Genomic DNA, 20137 nt, shown 5'->3' on the forward strand with positions numbered 1-20137 from the left:
GCTTCAGTTAGAACAAACTGTTAGCAGTCAGAGGAATAAATATTTTTACAAATCAGTTCTACAGCCCTAAGAAACAAACAGCTGGTCTTCTAGAAAAAGACCTACAAGATTTCAAATGTATTGGCATCTACAGCACAGGAGGTTTTATTTCTTAATCTGAAAGTGTATACTGTTTTACCACAAGTTACTGGTCTCAGCTATAGCATTTCCTGTAGTTCAAACTTAGCTGTCACTTAATGAATTTTTCAGGAAATAAATTATTCACTTCCTTGTCAAACTATTCTCTATTCATTGTAAAGTGATGCTGCTAGAAAGGAGGGTGGGAGCGTGGCATTTCAAGGCGAAGGAGGGAAGAGAAGTCTCTTCCCAAACACTCTTCCCTGTTTAAAAGGGAAGGATGACAGATGCAGAAAACATCAGCCTCAGACAAAGACCAACTTGTGGCTTTTCTTTGCAATTCAACTCTCAGCCTTACAATGCAGAAATCTTAACCATTTGATATATATTAAAACTACACATGTCCATATACATATTTGTTGCATGCTTGCTTTTTAACAGGCCATTTTGTTTTGCCAAGCCAGCAAACACGTAAACATTTAAACTAAAATATTTCCTACACTTGCTGTTAGAAATCTGCAGGAACCACTCTAAGCAAAGTATGTTAGTTATCCAAGGCAACAAGTATAAAGAATGAATATACTAGAAAGACCCTGAATACTGTTCGGAGAGTACTATTCAAACCAGCTCAAGCAGTATTTGTGAAGCAGTCTGCATCCCAGAGGGCTTAGAAAGCATTTAAGCAATTAGTAGTTCAACCACAATGAGGTAAGGGGCAAAACTCCCATTTGCTAAAGAAGATACAAAACAGACTGGACCCAAATTATACTTTCAAGAATTATGTTCCATGCTGAAGGGACACAGTAAGGAAGTTTAATATAAGATACTTCATTAAATTCCTCCTCTTCACAATACATTAATTCCAAATATACCATTAGCACAGAGTCCAGAGAAAATATTTATAGAACTGTCACTTATGAAGGGTGTCATCCATATCCCTGCCATCAGCAGTAAACATACAAACAGACTGAAAAAAACCTAGATTATGTCAATCTTATCCAAAGCTCATTAGCACAGATTCATGTCAGTGACTCTCTCACTGACTCTGTATTATGAAATTCTCATAAAAACCAGTGTATCTGCAACATATCTAGAGACCCTGTATGACAGAAAGGTTGGACTAGGTGATCTCTGAGGTCCCTTCCAACCTGTGATTCTGTGACATAAGCCTTCAACCAGAAGGCAGAATCATGATCACTTTGCAGATCATTACCTTTAACTGATAGCTTTCTAAATAATAAGTTTTCTTGTCTCCAGAAGGGTTTAAAAAAAACCCAAAGATAGATATCTACATTTTATATATATATTTTTTTGTATGTATGTGTGTGTATGTGTATGTATATAATTTGTTATACACATGAAGCAGAGGACAAAAAGAAACATAACTGGTAATTACCCCATTTGCTGAACTGCAGCTGTTCTGTGTAGAAGAGAACTAATGGCTGTAACTTCTTGGGAGATTTGCACAGCCTTTGACCAGATGAATCTATTTATTAGCTGATTGTTTCTATTCAGGCACTCAAACTTAAACCAAATCAAGCACGAAGTGGCACGTTATCCATTTAAGAGTGGTAGGAAGACCAAAAAAAGAGAATTACTATGCTGCTACATTCAAGATTTTACACAGAGTTAACTCTATCATCTCTATGTCAATAAACAGAATAATAATTAACTAGTTTTAATTTAATACATAGAGATACAAGCCACCCATCTGCCAAGCCTATGCTGACCTGCCTAAACCAGAACTGAGGAAATGGAAAGCCCTCTAGACAGGGTCCTCACCCAACTGAGACACACCTGAAGCTCATGACAGAAAAGAATGAGCCTACATACTGCCCTGCTCTGACACCCTTGAGTACTTGTCCTTCAGATGACTTTCCTAGAAATGCAGGAACAAACCTAAAACCTCTTTCTAGGTATTAATGTCTGCCTCAGATTCTGCCACTCCCAGCAGCCCTTACCAGAAGTTTCTCTCTGCTTCTCCCCCACCCACCTTCAGAAGTGGGGAGGAAAAAAGAAAAAAGATACATTAAAACAAAGGATAGATTAATTAACATGTTCACAACCATGACAACAAAACCTCCAATCAAGCATGCAACAGTATAACTGTATATTATTATTCCTTCATGTAAAATCCATTCTTATTTCTCACAGTAGAGCATTGCATTAATCTTGCAACAAACTCAATTTAAAAGCATTGCATAAAGGGAGTCACATTTATATTATCTAAGCAGGTTCTATGCTTTAGCCAAGAAAACTACCAACATTTGATAACATCTTCCAGTATCACAAAAAGGAATGACATAGTAACGATAAAATTGTTCTTTGAAAAACTGGTCATGGAAGATCAAAGAAGGGCTAGAAGATAAATGCACCTTCATGTCCTAAAATATTGAAACATTATATGCAACTAAAGTAGTTAATGCTGTAATACTGAGTCACAATGCTTTTTTCTGTTTTTTAAAAAACAAGCTAGAAGTTTAGGTTTTAAAAGAAGGTAGAGAATATCCTCATATCTACTGTAAGGGACAATTATATAATTCAGCATATGACCACAGCTGGTAGAACCTGCACACATTGACAAGATGACATCCAGAGGTCACTTCCAATTTCAACCATTATGTGATAGCGATGCATTTTACTGTAGTGCTCAAACTAGCCCAAAGCTCAGCCTGTTGTATTCTGGGAAGGAGAAAATTGCTTGCAACTGATATTTTGAGTTATCAGTTACCAGATCAGCTCCAAGATATGTACACTATGAACACAAGGAAGTTTTGTTCTGTATGTCTTGTCTCTCCACACCATGCAATATTTCTTAGGAAAATATTTTGAAGCACACGCAAAATATAATAACTGAAAGGTTACTGCTGGTTATCAGTGCTAGTGGGTGCCCGATAAAGCACCAGTGAGAACAGATATTAGAGTGTGGGCACAAAAGAATTCCACTACACAAGGCTCCAAGTTCAGCCCTTTAATGTGAGATTAAGAAAGCACCAGTGTGGCCTCAGCTGTAAATAAAGCAGACCTCTTTTTCATGGTTGTGCTCAAGAGGAAACAATGCTTCTACTCAAGTCACATACTGAATGGAAAAAAAGCGCACTAGCACTATTTTAGAACAGCAATACATGTACGATAAGATCTTCATAAATAGTAGAAAACACTAGCACACTGTGGATTTGGAGGGGGTGTAACAAAAGAGGAAAGAAAAGAGGTTTTAGCATTTCAGACCAGAAATGCTCTTACTAACAGAAATTTTTAATCAAAATAGTGTCTTTTACTAAACAGTCCAAAGAGCACTACTCAGAGTTATGGTGTTGCACTGTTGAAGGAAAAATAAGATACATTTACATCTTGACAATTCTACCATACATTGATAAGAATTTAGCCAAGAAACAGTTAAATTCTGTTCCTACACAGAAATTTCCATTGCTGTATCACACTGCACTGAAAAGTACAGATAATCTACTAATTCATCTCCAGTACTGGATCATAACAATAAGTTATTTGTGCCAACTGCAAATAGCCTCCACATTTATTAGAAGTGGATTAGTAATGAGAAAAGACTTGTTAGCCAGAAAATATCTGAGATTTTTCACACACATATGCTGGTGCATGGAGAAGTTTCCCATCAGTAAAAATTGATACTTAGTTTTACTGAGACATTGGTTTGTGTCACGCAGCAAATTTATTTATGGTGAATTCATCTAGATCCCATCTGAAAGGCAACATACTTAGGCTACGTTGAACTGTATGAGGTGGTACCAGAATAAACACATATGAACCCTTCTGCTCTTGCTTCTCTTCAAGTATCATGACATGGAAGCCCCAAGTAAAGGACAGTACAACCAGCAAGTTTGTGTCTAAGACTATGTGATTCTTCTGCAGGCAGACTGCTTTATTTGTGGTTTGCCTGATTTGGCATGTTGCCATTAGTAACTTCTTTAGCTAATCCTTCCTATTGCCATTACTCTTGTGCAAAGAGAAGAGGGCAAAGAAGCAACTGAGACTAGAGCATTTAACTGTTTTTTTCCATCTCTCAAGTTTGACCAGTTACAGGTTTAGCACGTGCCAGATAGTGTGGGCTTCCCACACAAATTCCTTAGAAAGGCTTCTCAAGAGCAGCTTTTCTTTGTCTTCGTAGGATACAGTAGTGAAGCTGGTTTAGATAACTAATACTATCAAAATGTTTAAGAAAATCAAAAGCCTCATCTTTTCAAGCTCAAATATCTGCAAGGACACAAAAATGGCATTCCACCATATTTAATCAAAAGAACAGCTGCTTAAATTTAAAACTGCTTTGTACTTACATATTCTGATACTAAGCATTGTGCTCTCATTATTTCACATGCTTACTGAGTACAGGAAATAAGGGAAGACACCTGAGAACTGTCTTTCACCAACAGAGGTGCAGACAGAGCAATTCTTTACAGCAATGGGTCCGTATCCTCGCCAGCTACAGTTGAAGTCTCAGCAATGGGATCATGCTTTTACCTGCTAGGAGCTTTGTGGTTAGAGATGTTTGTAGCAATCATAGAATCGTTAAGGTTGGAAAAGACCCTTAAGATCGAGTCCAACCGCTAACCTGTCACTGCCAAGTCCACCACTAAACCATATCCTCAAGCACCACATCTACCCCTCTTTAAATACCTCCAGGGATGGAGACCCAACCACCTCCCTGGGCAGCCTGTTCCAATGCCTGACAACCCTTCTGGTGGAGAAGTTTTTTTCTAACGTGCAGCCTAAACTTCCCCTGGTGCAGCTTGAGGCCATTTCCTCTCATCTTATCGCTTATTACCAGGGAGAAGAGACTGACCCCAGCCTCACTACAACCTCCTTTCGTAGAGAGCGAAAAGGTCTCCCCTCTGCCTCCTCCAGACTAAACAACCCCAATTCCCTCAGCTGCTCCTCAGAAGACTTGTTCTCCAGACCCTTCACCAGCTTTGTTGCTCTTTGGACACCCTCCAGCACCTCGATGTCCCTCTTGTAGTGAGGGGCCCAAAACTGAACACAGAACTTGAGAAGCAGCCTCACCAGTGCCGAGTACAGGGGCACGATCACCTCCCTGCTCCTGCTGGCCACACTATTCCTGATATATGCCAGGATGCCATTGGCCTTCTTGGTTGCCTGGTCACACTGCTGGCTCATGTTCATCCGGCTGTCAACCAACACACCCAAGTCCTTTTCCTCCAGGCAGCTCTCCAGCCACTCCTCCCCAAGCCTGTAGCGTTGCGTGGGGTTGTTGTGACCCAAGTGCAGGACCCGGCACTTGGCCTTGTTGAATCTCATACTGTTGGCTCTGGCCCAACGATCCAGCCTGTCCAGGTCCCTCTGTAGGGCCTTCCTGCCCTCCAGCAGATGGACACTTCCACCCAGCTTGGTGTCATCTGCAAACTTACTGAGGGTGCACTCAATCCCCTCATCCAGATCATCAATGAAGATATTGAACAGGACCGGCCCCAACACTGAGCCCTGGGGAACACCACTCGTGACAGGCCACCAACTGGATTTGACTCCATTCACCACCACTCTCTGGGCTTGGCCGTCCAGCCAGTTTTTAACGAAGCACAGAGTGCTCTTGTCCAAGCCGTGAGCAGCAAGCTTCTCCAGGAGAATGCTGTGGGAGGCAGTGTCAAAGGCCTTACTAAAGTCCAAGTAGACAATATCCACAGCCTTCCCCTCATCCACTAAGCAGGTAGCCTTATCATAGAAGGAGACCAGGTTAGTGAGGCAGGACCTCCCTTTCATAAACCCATGCTGGCTGAGCCCAATCCCCTGGCTGTCCCGCATGTGCCGCATAATGGCATTCAAGAGGATCTGCTCCATGACCTTTCCCAGCACCGAGGTTAGGCTGCCAGGCCTGTAGTTCCCCGGATCCTCCTTCTGACCCTTCTTGTAGAGAGGTGTCACATTTGCTAGTTTCCAGTCATCCAGGACCTCCCCAGTTGACCAGGACTGCTGACAAATGGTGGACAGTGGCTTGGCAAGCTCCTCTGACAGCTCCTTCAGTATCCTCAGGTGGATCCCATCCGACCCCATGGACTTGTGAACATCCAGGTGAAGGAGCAGGTTGGTGACTGCCACCTCCTCAACACAGACAGTGGAACCGTTCTTCACATGGGCAAGAGACTTGCACCCATCTTCTGGCATTATTGCCCAGCTGTTCACTACACCTTACCTGAAAATTTCTTGTTTCCATCTCCCAAAGGTTAACTTTATAGGCATTGCCATTTTTAATAAAATTCCTTTTTAAGGAAAGAAGCAACCAGCAAAATGTATTGATCCAGCTGGCATGCCAGCTGTCTCAAGAGTTGAGGAATCATTACTTGTAGAGATTATACCTCCTGAATAGCCCAAGTCTTTAGCTGCACACAGTTAAATTATGGCTACTCAAGTTCAAAACCTGACAGTACAGAAGACATTCAGAGTTAGCACAGCTCAAAACATGCATGGAAGAAAAGTTAATGAACATCTGTTTTTGCTTTTCTAATTCAAACATACTTTAGCCAGGCTGTAGATAAAATAAAAATGACAGATTAAATAAAGTTATCAAACAGCAGCAGAATTACTAAATGTTCTCCCCCAGAAGATGCTAACACTTCCCATGATTTTTAAAGGCTACAGATCTGTTCTTGGATGAGCAAGCCTTGCATTCTCCCTTCTGGAATGAACTTTTGGATTCTTCCCCACACCTCACCTGTGCATTTCTAATGACCTGAATAAAAAGTTTAAAAACTGCTAGATATATTGTATGCATAGAATAATCCTGCAGCCATAGGTGTTTAACTCTGATGCAATGCTGACAACTTTTTCAGAGTCTGTACTGGTACAAATATATGCAAGTGTGATACTACACTACTAAAGAATAAGCCAGCTATTGACTATAGGACACTGAACTCCATCAAACACATCTGTTCTTTAAACAAGCTTTTGCAGCATGCTAATGTTTACAGTCATAAAATTCCCAGTTTGTGCCTAAGGGTCTTTTATAAGCTGTTTTTATGTTTTAATGCTTTTATCTGACCAGTGGTGAAAGAAACCAAGAGCACTGAGTTTCCTTTCCAAAACGCCTAAATCTCCATGGAATGGTTTTAAGCATATTGTTGTCCAGGGACGCAAGACAGTTCTTGATAAGGTGTTAAACACAGGGAAGTCTCATACTTGATTGTCTGACTGAGAATACAAAGTATTTCAGTATGTAAATATGGAGAAGAAAAATAAGTTCTCACCAGTCTTTGACTTGATTTGGTGATGCCGACTATTGTTTGTAACCACTGTAACCATTTTTTCAACCAACCACTGTTCAAAATGGCTGAGATACTGTTGTTAACTTTGCTCTGTACACTAACAACAAATCACAGTGAGTTTTCAATCTTAAGTTTGAAAAACACCTCTACCAGGTCTGACAGTTTTCAAATGTTTTTTGTAAGGAAGATAAACCGCTCTAAAAGGGAATAAGTAATGTAGGTAATTACTTTTAAAATACTTACTCTACATAACACAAACAACAGTCGGTACTGGCATGGACAGTCTACTTTGTAAACTAGTAATGCTAGCAATACTTTTGTTGACAAACGGCTATTGTCTTCTTTATACTGATCTGTTTCAGAAGTGCTAACCTTAAAGCTTTGTTAGATATCCTCACTGCTTTTATTTATGCCACAATTACCTAAGTCTCCTATGTTAAGCCTCCCTCCCATTAAAATCCCAGAAGTATACAGTAAATATAAATATCCAAACCTGACTGAAACAGCTACTTCTTAAGGTGGTAATTTGCTATTTAGACCATCAAATGATGCAGAAGAATCTTCTTAGACCTAGGAACTGGAAATTAACGCAACTGGAACTCAATGCCTAAGAAAGCAAAGAAGTAAGAAAAAAAACCATACACTGTCTACCTGTCTCACTACCCTTGAAAGAACTTTTTCTAGCCTACCATAAATACCCCAGAAAACTATCACCTTGCTACACAGTAACAGTTGAAAATATTATGAAACCAGAAAAATAATTCTGTAATGAGTAAATCAAGAAAAAAAAAATCTGTAGTGCACCTGAACTTTAAATATTGCATGAAGTTCTAGTTCTTCCTTACCAGTCCTCTGCTGGGATAGTGATAAGAGTTATCATGAGCTAGTATGCAAGCTAAGAACTAGTGTGCCTAGCTCTCATTGGTTTAAAATAGCCTTTATTCTCATGAAAGAGCAGTGAAAAATGCAAATTCTAAAACTGGAAGTAGGTTATCAGTTTCTACATCTTAATTATATCGCTAATTTACATCTTACCAACAGATCTAATAGTCTGAATCTTTGGTACTTCAAACAGGGTGATAATCCAACACACTTACCTTTCACTTAAAGATTGCTAGTCACAAAGAGTAGCTTCCACAGACACCTAGAATACTTTACAAATTTCTGGTAATTCATTTGTTAAAAATAAACTTGCTAAGTGACCAAAACAGATTCAGGTGTTCAGGTTTTTCAGGAGTTAGTTGGGAAGCTTGAGTGATTAGTATTGCTACCAGTGGGAAAAACTCAGTCAGGTAGCACATGCAAAAGAAAACATAGCAGAAGACATGTTAAAAACATCTCAGTCTGCCTGAACACTTTATTAGCATTTTCTGTAAAAAAAAAAACCAAACTCAAAACCAACACACTTTCAGGGAACACTGCTAGTCATTGTGCAATGACGAGCTGTTGATGGCAGTTCAGAAAATTCAGCAATCATATTAGGTACTTTACTGCTTGGTCTTAAATCACAAATGAATTTTAGCAAATTTGCTCACAGAATTTATAATTCCCACTCCTTGTTTGAAGTACATGTTAAAATGCTGCTACTATACTGTGGTTCAAGTATCTTCAAAGTCACAGCCTAAAAAAAGCCTACTAACCCATCAAATGGCACCCAGCAGTTACCAACAGCAACACGAGATAAATTATCCAGCTAAAACATGATCTACTCTTAAAACTCAGGATTCCTTGGAATTAAATGTGACCAGCTTCAAGCATTGGTTACTCACTTCAATCAAAGGAAATCCTTTCAGGTTTGCAGCCAAGAGACCGGTTCTATTACCTTCTCTACAATTACAAACTTAAAATATAGCAGCAAGTGCTTTTGGCATCCACTTCCAGAGATTTTAAAAGAGATTACATCTAACACAGAATGTTAATGTTATCTTAAGCTGAAATTAAAGTCTGTTGTACTCTGATTACAGCGGAACAATTTTAAACAGAAGAAATTTATAGTTACAATTAACATGTCAACTGAAGAATTAGTCAGGTACATGTCTCTGCCATCAGCTTATATTTCGGCGTCTTGCAACTCAATACTGCTTTTAACAGAGAAACATTAAGCAATATTTTTCTGTGTGTATATGTGTGGGTTTTTTCTGATTTTAAAATCCATTTTTACTTCAATTTTTTTAAAGGGACAGAGAATCATTCATTCTTCCTCCCAACTCTTACAAGCAGTCAGATGTATTAACCAGGCTAACAAGACTGTTAATGAAGAAACTTACTCAGGCAATTGATTTCAGCTTAGGAGTAAATCATTGTTCTTGCAAGGTGGTATACCTACAAAGGATAGATAGGAGCTGTGTTTATAAAGCTCGCCACCACTTAAGGACCTACATGCATACAATTTTTTTTTTTACTAATCTCTAAACTTACTAAACACACAAAGGCTATATACTTTTCTCTTTAAGGAAGTGATTATGATCCTTGCCTCCTAATACAGGATGGATACACATTGCAATCTAGTACACTTTTGCTTCAAGGAAAAGGTCTGGAATCAATTCAGAAATGCAGCAACAGCAAAACTACCCAAACTTAAAAGAGTATTTTAATTGGTAAAAATAGACAGAATCTGGTCCTTGACGGATTTTGATAAACTTGATTGTCATAGCAGCATTCCACAGCCACTAACTTGCCTGGATTACTTAAGTGACATGACATTAGAATATTGTGTAATATTCCAAGGGTGATCTCATCCCTTCCTCTGCCTGCTTTCTCTCCTGCATCACTAGAAACTTTGAGTTTTCAGCCCTTTATAAGCAAAAAAATTTCAATGCTTTCCTAAGCGTCACATCAAAATAATGTCTCTCTCAAGGTAGGTTATGAATCAGTGCCTCTGTAAACAGTGACAGTGTCAACACCATTTGACCTAGTTGTTGTAACATGAGCATTGAAGTTCAGGTTCAAATCTCTGCATACGTAACAGAGAAGGACTAGCCATATTTATAGAAGAAAAGTTCCAGAGGAAAGCCATGAAGTCTACATAGCCACACAAAGGCTAAGATTTGAAACCCTAAAGCTAGTATGGTATGAGAAGATGGAATCCTTTCCAGCAGTTTTCGCATGTAACATGGCAGCAAAGTCTTGTTGACATCTGCAGGTGTGCAAGAGCAGTATCGTATCTGGAATATGAAGAGTATTTTTTCCTCCATACAAAAACTTTACTTAAGGAACAACAGCATTTTGCAAAAGCATCAAGATAAAGAAAAGTCTCTATATCTTCACATCTTGATTCCCTCCATAAGCACAGGATGATATGTATACTCTTGGCAAGTTGATCATGAGAATCAGAGACAAACAAGAAACGACCTCTGCTCAGCAGCTACGCAGTGCGGCTACCCCATGGTAGACCCACGATGATTATGTTCTGCGCTCCCAGAAACATTTCAGGCAAAGTCAGGCCTTCCTGTCAAACCTGTTGAGGAATACTCAACATGGTCTGCCACCATAAAAACAAAAAGAAAAACCACAAAAACAAAAACCAAAATTCCTTTGCCAGTCTCTCCACTTCTGCTGTTTAACATGAAATTGCACCATTAACATCTATTCACAAAAAAGGGGGCATGAATTCCTGCACAAATGTAGGGACAACCAATCCATCCAGCTTAAGAGGAAGAAATACTCTTCACACCTCAAGAGTACACCTCAGTTCTGGCTTTGATGGATCACTCCTTTCCCACCCTCTCTAGAACCAAACTACTAGTTTCCCTACTGCACCAATGTATTTGATCCTTTCCAGAAGAATCCTCATACTGTGAATGGTTGTCAAAGTAATTATTCATTAACGTGCATTGACCATCATATTCCTCTTGATATCCATCGGAATGAAAAGAGAAATCACACTTCTCAGGAAAACAGATCCAGGCTCTGAACACAGGTAGCTTTCACTTGATTATCTGAAAAACATAATCCTGATATGTATTTAATGATTAGAAACCTTTTAAGTCTTTCATAGAATTTCTTTGTTCTCCAGAATGAAGCAGATGCAGTATTTGATTGCTTAAGAGCTTAATTAAATCCTACTAGCAAGCTTCTTCCATAGCAGTTCTGCATATTCAATTATAGCCCAAGAAATACATTCTATATACAAGTACAAAAGAAAATCCATTTCAGTCTTGCTCAAGAACTTGTTTTCAACAGAGCAAATTCCCAAGTTGTCTTCTATACTCTACCCCCCAAAAAAGGATTATTTGAAGCATTCTTGCTCTTAACACCTTTCAGTTTTCATTTGCTCCTGCAAAACAGAATGATGCCCTTTCCATTCAAGAGGTGAGGAATGGGGAGCAAGTGTACCACACTATTCAGCAGTGACCTTAATAAAACTTCCTACTTTAATTACAAGTCTAGTTCTAAGTATAACAAGTTCATGAAAAATTACATTTAACCTATTGTCTTAAAATAGGCCGAACAGCCCACTGCAAAAATCTTAAAAATCAATTAAGTACTGCCTGAATTTTTAATGTTGTGCTTATGAAGTGGTGGACACAACTGCAGGCACAGCCCCTGAGCCAGCACTGAGCAGTGCTGGTACATTCATGCAGCATAGCACTTACATGCACTGGGACAGCACTACATTCAAGCCAAACTGCTTACAGTTCAAGAGCAGCATGACTCGGATTAGTCTTAGCAGTCTCTCTACCATGTAAACCATCAGAGTAAGTTGAAACTTTAACCTAGCATCAGTTTCTTTACAGGTGAAACAGGTGTTGCTATTTTCTTTGAATTAAAAAAAAAATCTGAAATAGCAGTTCATTTGAAGAAGGGAAGCTACATAGCAAAATGAAGATGAAGATGCAAGAGATAAGCTTCCTTATTAAAAATAATTTTAGGAATGTTTTACTTTTTTTTAATCACCTCATCATTAGGTCAGTTAAGTTTATCAGACACAGATAATGTATCCTAGTTTTTATACATAAAAAGAAATTTCAGTAAGTTTATCAGGCCTAATCAGCATGCTTAAGCGTAGGAATAAATCAAAGATGTTCCATGTGCTCAAGCTGCAAGAACTGTTTGCCTTTCAGTACTTTAGTAGGCAAATCAACTATTTAAAAAATTCTTAGTAGTGAACAAATGACCATATTGTGATTGTTAGGTATACCCAGAAGCTGGGGGTTGGGGGGAAAATGGGTTTGTGGTTGCTTATGTATGAATATTATATTGGGCTTTAGGAAAAAATCTGAAGGATGCAACAGAAGATGTTGTAGTACGCTGATTTGAATTGCTCCAAGATAATTGATCTTACCAACCTCCTCCTCTGCAAGAATGTTCTTCAAGACTGAAAATCACCTAAGGTCTAATCAAATACAGTAACAAAAGGGCGAAAGTTCATCTGAAGATCAGGATTAATTCCACAGTACCTTCCTCTTTAACCAGTTCTGAAATAGCTTATGCTGAAAGAAAAGCTGCCCAGCTAGAGAGAAGTTACTGCTATTCTTTCAGGTTCTGGTCTTGAACTAGTCATTGATACCGATAATACATCAGCTGAGATTAGTTTATTAAAAAAACCAAGCTCCTCCAAACAGGCACTCCTTCCTTCCCTAGTTGTAGTCTTCTAGCAAATTACAATACCTTTTCTTCTGATATGAGCACTCAAGCAGTTCATGGTGCATTGCAGCGGTCTCCAACAGGCAGACAAGACAGTCCATTAGAAGCGTGGCGAGAAAGTATTTTTTTGGTAATGTTAATGAAGTACAACAAGAGTTCTGGAAGTGGTTATTTCTCGTACAGTAGTACATGTTTATAAGTAAATATACACATATTAGGGGTGCATGCTCAAAACTGGTACAAGCGTACAGTCAAAAGACTGCAGAGACCACTGGTGTACTGGATCAGGGAACTGACTCACAACATACAGTGCAAGATTTTGCAGTTGCAGGGGGTGTTTGCTTTCTGGAAGCCAGATCAGTTCTCAGATCCAACTCAAAAATACAAACATCATCACAAAAGAGAGCACAAAAGTTTACCCGGTTCAGCAGCAGCTGAACTATAACCTGTTAACAGTGCTCAGTTATTTCCAGCTTCTCTGGAACAGAACAAAAACAGAGTAGCAAGAACATTATTAGCAGACGCTGAGGAGAGTTCAAGGGCTTCAGTATTCTATAGGTATTTTGGACTTACCACAAAGATTAGATGAAAGAGATTCAAGCATCAAGCAATGTAAAATTACAAAACACACATGGTTCTGGATAAAATACAAACCCTGGAGGACTAATACGATTTACTGCTGCAAAAAGAGCAGTACATAATTTTTTTTTCCCTTGATGAAGACAGTGGTAATTAAGTGGGGTATCAGGATAAGCGAAGTGAGGATTCTCCACACAGATTTAAAAAAAGCATAAAACCACCACTTAGCATGACACTAGTAAAGCCTCATCTGAGGACAGGTGCATTGAGCTCACTGTTTTTCAAAAGCAATGAACATGAACAGTTACAGATTAGAGGCTTCTGGGATGTCCAAGAGCACAGAGACAAAGGTTAAAAGCACTTCTCTCTGGTTTTATTTTAGTACAATGATGTTCAGTAAGAAAATTCAAGTTCTGCTTACAGATATAAAACAGAGCAAGAAGGAAAACAAGCTATCTGAATTAAATGGCAGTGTCTCAAGGCCTAAGAGACCTACTGATTGAAAGCAAGATTCAGCAAGGTAGTACAATAAAGAATTTCTGCAAGAGGGTCTCAGCCTTCTGGCAGAGGGATAGGGAAGGATGCAGTTTTTAAAAGATAGACCTTACATAACATGGTCAGCTAACTTGATAGCCTACAATCATCTAGAATCATCTTTTAGCCTCTTAAGAAAACAGAGCTCAGCTAAAGATGCTTAAGAGGCTAGGCAGACACAAACCAAGAACTGAAAAAAATATATAAACAAGTGCTGGAGGTGCAGCAGTCGTTTAACATTTTCAAGATATAATACATTCTTTGTTAAAAAGCAGTGCCATACACAGCCTTTTTACTGTGCTTAAGTTAAACAATTTATCACATAAGAGAAAACTGCAATGTTCAAAAGACAAATCAAAGCTAGAAAGATAGTTTAAGAAAAAAAAGTCATCCAAACTAAGTTAAAACAAACAAAAACACTCAATTCTGCATCAAGACTATCAGTAGTATCTTCTTCCTTATTTATGCCTCCAAATTCAGAGGACAGGTGCATGGTTTTCTGTGTGGGACGAAGCACAGCATGCTTCCATTTTTAAATGCCTTTGGGTTTTTTGTTTGGTTTTTTTTGTTTGTTTGGGGTTTTTGTTTCTTTGTTTTTTTAATTTTGGCTGGGGGTGGTGGCGGTGGTGTAAAGGTCTTCCTCTGACATTACTACCTTCTAGCCTGTCAAGGGAACCAACTGGTACCCTCAGTGAGTACTGAACAAGAAATAGAACAAAGCCACCAGTAGAGGGCTTGGTTCTCATAATACCTACTTACAACAACTGTAAATGACTGCACAAAAGACAGATCAAATCACAGTCACTTAGGTACTGTAAAGTTTATTCTTCAAAAAAAAACCTAGGTCCCCAATTACAGCAATGCTATACAAAAAAATTATGAATTATTGCATAGTAGTGGATTACTAAGACACAGTCCAATTCTGAATACTTTAGAAGCCTTCACCTTCCGGAACCATCAGGTCTATGACATTACGGCATAGTAATTTTTACACTGAGGAATACAAAGGCAGATGGAATATCTCCTACAGGCTATAGCTTTACTTACACGTGTAGCTGACCTAGGCAAAACAGGTATTCCAAAAGCTTAAGACAGGAAAAAAAAACAATTAAGAGACGGTAGGGCACTTTTAATCTTCCTACTGTCTGAAGGCAGATCCCCTCAAAAGGGGAATCTTCTGTGGTTGCAGATCACCACTGCAACAAAAACGTACCCAGCATGGTATGCTATTTCCCTCCCACTTTGTTAATAACCATCCTCTCACCTTTTCATCTCGAGACTAGTGCTCCTGCAAAACATCACCTTATCTATGAGATCCACAACTGTAACAGCATCACCAAATTCCCTATATCACCTCTGTATAAGCAGAATAAGATTAATGCACGCTAACTGGGTAGCCTACAGATTGATCACCTTGACTATCTGCAGCTAACCTTATATGAAGACAAGACCCCTCACTTGAAACTTAACATGATAGACCAAGATCAGCAGTATGCTAGTCACCCACTTCAAGAGTACTGCAGCATCACCCAGCTGTACTTCCACAACAGTTTCAAGAACAATACCTTTCTTTTCTACTAGGAAAGCCACTGCTGGAGTGACCACACGAAACCTGAGGTGGTTAGACACCTGTCATACCAGGACAGCAAGACAAACCCTTGTCAAAAAGTACCCCTTCTGTACATGTGTGTGCATCTTCCTCAAACAGCGCTTTTCTGGGAGAACAGAATCAGTAGAAGAGTGAGACATAGGAAGCTTGTAAACAAAACTAAGGAGAGAAAAAAAAATCTATTCTATAATTGGCACTAGCACCAACACTGCTGTAACGCTGCCTCACAACATTTATTTACCTTTTGAAAGGAAAAAAGAATAGCACAAACTTTAACTACAAGACAAAATTGCAGCATTCAAAGCAGTGAATCACACTGCTGGTGAACACATTTTTGGATCAGTCTTAACAGAAAATAATGGCCAACCTTGACGCAATGGGTCAAGAAACAGAGGCACAACAATAGGTCTTTACGTAGTGCAAATTTTATGTAATGGTACTAGGATGTTTATACCAGCTGCCCTACTAGGTCTTTGACATATATACTGTACAAGTTAGTACAAAAAACATGGCTAAAGAGCAAGCTTATTTTTTCAAGTTCCTAAAAGTCAGTGAAGAAATATCTTCTTTAACGCATAGTATTATTCAACACTAGAGATCATTACTGTTAGTCAGTGGGAACTAAAGTCACTTTGGGAACGGAGACAATGTGCCCCCTGAAACACTGTGAAAAAAAAGCACAATAGCTTTGTGAACATCTTTCATATAGAAGTATGGCAACATCACAATTTAAAAGTTATCAGCACTCTGTGGCCAGAAATCAAGTAAGTAATTACAGATGTAGTATATTTTATACTCTAGAGATTGGGGAAAATGTTAGGTATCCATTGCTATTAGTATGCATGGCATGCCGTAATTAAAAGCTTTTGTGTTCCCATCTTCATCTTGCAAACTATTTTGCTATTTCTGAAACGAAAAAATAATTGCTTCCCTTCTTCACATAAGCCTAAATATGTGTTAACATATTAATTTCTTTGGAAATCAAAACATCCTGTGATAGAACACCCAAGTTACTACACAGAACTTCAACTTAACTTCTTAAGTTTATACCATGACAGTTTTTAAAATTAATAATTAATATCAAATGTAACTGAAATTGAATATTGCTGCTTCACTCTTTTTTTTTGGTGGGGGGGAAGGACGGGGAACGACAGCAGACAGGACATTGCTTTAAAAAAAAATCTTCATGTAGACACCTATCCACACTGCAGAACAAATTCACTACATTTGAGAAATTAATAATTTGAGTTAGTTAACACTCACAATGAAACAATTCTGATAACGACTCTGTAATTAGGTCATCTACAACTCCTCTATGCCATAACCTACCAAGAAAATTTCTTGCCACACTTTGTGAAGAAAATGAAGAAATAACACTTTTAGAAACTATAGTTCCAGAGCAAGTTAGATTCCACATTGAAATTTCTTAATGGTGTCATAAAGAGCTTTTTTGACTGCTGCTGCAATAAAACCACCAAAAAAACCCCTATCTGCCAAGCTTAGAAATCCAAGTAATGTTCTGCTTACAGTATCTGACAAACTGGTCATCCCATCATGAACGAGGATTAAAAAAGGGGGAGGAGGGAATATGAGGAAATCAGGGTGTTTTCACATATATTACATGGTTTGTTTATAGCATATGTAACTCCATGCACAAGATGTAAACAAAATTGACAACTTCCATTCCATACTAACTTAGAATCAGACTACAGAACAGCATTTAACTCCATCAGGAGGGGACCTGAAAGGCAAGAGTAATTTGCTGTTACAGTTAGTAATTATTTTGTTATCTAATCTTAGATGTTGCAAGGAAGTATCTCTATAGCACCTCAAACGCTTACTTTGATCAGAACAGATGAAGAGTCACTTTGAAAAAACGCACTTGAAGAATCACCACACCCCCAAAAAAACCCCACAGACCAGTGCAGACGTACTGAGGTGCCCAATAATGGTGTGAAACAGGCCAGCCTCGAAAGAATGTACATTTTTCTCACAGAACTCCACCTACAAGGAGTGAGAGGTGGGACAAAAGAAGTTCTGGAAACAAAATATTCCCCACTTCATTAGTATCTGGCCCACATGTTCCTTTATTTCCCTAAACCCAGCAGAAAAACCTACTAGAACATTGACTTCTTAGAGCACAGACAAATACCAAGAAGCAATTTTCAGACTGCAAGCAAATGGCATTGCAGTAGTTTGATCTGACTTTTAGTTTAGTCACGACAGTTTAATCGTGATCTAAAAAATACATCAAATTAATTCCAGGTTCAGCTAAAGCATACCTTCTAAGAAAGACAGCCTACAATGTAAATACGCTTTCACTGTAATTCATCTCCAATAACGTACTGGCTAGTCCAAGAGAAAAAGCCTGGCATGTATAGCTTCAAAATTTTTGAAGCCTTGATCAGCCCTGCCACGCAGGGCAACTGAGCACGGCTGAAAAGGCTCCTCAAGAAGGAGCCTCGGCTGCATCTGTGCAGCCCTTCAGCATCACGCCAGAAGGCGGTTTGGTTCGGCGCTGCGTGCGCAGGAAGGAGAGGCATGCATTTTCAGCTGGGTGGGAGAAACATCTTGTCGCTACGAAAAGCGAGCGCATCCTCCTTTTTGTTTTTTTTTTTTTTTTTTTAGCATCTCTTCCAAACATTTGCATTCCTGTTCCCTGACTAATAACTCTCGCAGACCCCGAATTCTCTGCTGAAGGCGATAGGGACCAGAAGGGGAAAAGTGCTGCGTCTGTAACAGATTCTTCTTTCGGTTATGGAGAAAACATTCTCCCCACAGACCTAACAGCTGTAGGTACCCCTCACCACGGGGAAAACCGCCCGGAAATATGGGGAGGAAAGGGGGGACCGACCTCAGTGCGCAATGAAAGGGGGAACAAGGGAAGAAAACACAGGACAGACGCAAGCGACCCGGTGCATTCACGCTGTTTACGCCTACCCGAGGCTCAGTGAGCTCGGAGCTTCTTCCTCCCACCGCCGCCGGCAGCGGCAGCAGCAGGCAGCACCCAGCTCCCGCAGAGCGCCGGGCGGGGGAAGGCGGGGACGGGGACGACTGCGGGGGCCGGCGGCGACCCCCGCCCGGCGCGGGGGCTGCCCGGCCGCGGCGGCGGGACTCCGGGGCACCCGCTTACCTTGTCCAACTCATCGTGCAGCTCGGCCAGGCTGGGCCGGATGAGCTTCTCGCCCAGGTCGGCGGCCGTGTGGCGGTAGTGGTCGATGCGGGGCACAGCGTCCATGGTGTTGTGGCCGAAGGTACGCAAGTAGTAGGTGTTGGTGTGCGTGTCGTAGTAGTAGTGGTGGTGTCCGCCCGAGTGGAGGCTGCCCTCGCTCATCACCGTGTCGCCGCCGTTCTGGAAGCTGACATTGCCGCCCTCCGAGCTGCCGCCCCCCGGCTCGCCGGGGCTCTCGTCGCCGGCCGACGGGTCCACGAAGTTCACTCGAAACCTGCCCTTGGCTTCCTCGTTGCCCTTCCCCGCCGCGCCACCCTCCCCAACGGCCTTACGGGGCTCCCCGGCCGGGCGCCCGGCGCCCTCCGCCACCAGGTCCACCTGGAAGCGGCTCTGGCTCGGCGTGGGACCCAGCGGTCTGCCCAGCGCGCCGCCGCCCGCCGCATCCCTGCCCTCCGCCGAGCGCCGCTCCTCACCGGCGGCCCCGGGGCCGAGCGGCTGCATCGCCTGCTCCTGCTGCGGGCCCTCCATGCCTGACCCTCGCCAGCCGAGCTCTGCACGCCGCGGTGGCCCCGCCGGCTCTGAACGCCCCTCGCGGCAGCGGCTCCGCTGCTTTAAACCGCCAACCAGCGCCCGCGGCTGCCGCGCGCCGCAGACGACTGCAGGCGCCGCCCCACCCACCCCCCCTCCCGACTCGCCGCAGCGCCAGGTGATGATGCCGCCGGTGCGGCCACCCCCACCCCCCGCGCGCCCCCAGAGCGGCGCCCCGCACCGCCCGCCGCCGCCTCGCCCCGACCGGCCGCTCTCCCCCGCCGCCTTCCTGCCCAGGCTCGCCTCCCCCCACAGCGCGCCCGCTAGGCGAAGGCGCGGCCCGCTGCTCTGACAGCACCGCGCGGGGAGGAGCGCCGCGCCGGGCGAGCCCACCGGGGCTGCGGCAAAAGGGAGCGGCGTGGGGCCCGCGGCCGTCGCGCGGGGGCGGCCGAGCCGGGAAGCTAAACGGACCCCGGCACCCTCCCCGCCCCCGCCCTCCGGCCGCTCCACCTGATCCCCGCTCGGCGGAGGCAACAACTCGTCACCGCCTCGCCTTGCCCGCTCGCTAGCTTCCCCGCGCGGGCGGAGGCGAGATGCGGGGGGCGGCCGCCGCCGCCCGTTCCCCAAACTCCACCCGCTCCCGGCCGGCAGTGGGAGCAGCTCCGCGGCCCGCCGGAGGCGCTAGCGGGGAGGGCGGCGGAGGCGGCGGCTCCTCCCGGCCTGAACTATGGCGGACGCATCCGCCGCGGGGAGGCGCGGGTGGGGGGG

The 20137-nt window shown here is 42.0% G+C and overlaps 1 protein-coding gene and 1 long non-coding RNA gene across 3 annotated transcripts in view; both read right to left on the reverse strand.

Moving 5' to 3' along the window:
• The window catches only part of SLC12A2 (solute carrier family 12 member 2), a 61567-nt gene extending 41535 nt beyond the window's left edge, over window positions 1-20032 (reverse strand). For both annotated transcript variants that reach the window (XM_064439297.1, XM_064439296.1), the window contains exon 1: window positions 18803-20032. In XM_064439297.1, coding sequence (XP_064295367.1) covers window positions 18803-19369 — 567 coding nt within the window. In that variant the 5' untranslated portion in view covers window positions 19370-20032. The remainder of the gene's footprint in view (window positions 1-18802) is intronic.
• LOC135310648 (uncharacterized) lies at window positions 5806-18792 on the reverse strand. Its single transcript, XR_010370730.1, has 3 exons — window positions 9629-18792; window positions 8459-8505; window positions 5806-7968 (listed from the first exon to the last, which is right to left on the reverse strand). It is a non-coding gene; the product is annotated as an uncharacterized LOC135310648 (long non-coding RNA).
• Window positions 20033-20137: the final 105 nt, after the last annotated feature.

This window comes from Phalacrocorax carbo, chromosome Z (assembly GCF_963921805.1).
Source record: "Phalacrocorax carbo chromosome Z, bPhaCar2.1, whole genome shotgun sequence".
NCBI classification, from domain to species: Eukaryota; Metazoa; Chordata; class Aves; order Suliformes; family Phalacrocoracidae; genus Phalacrocorax; species Phalacrocorax carbo.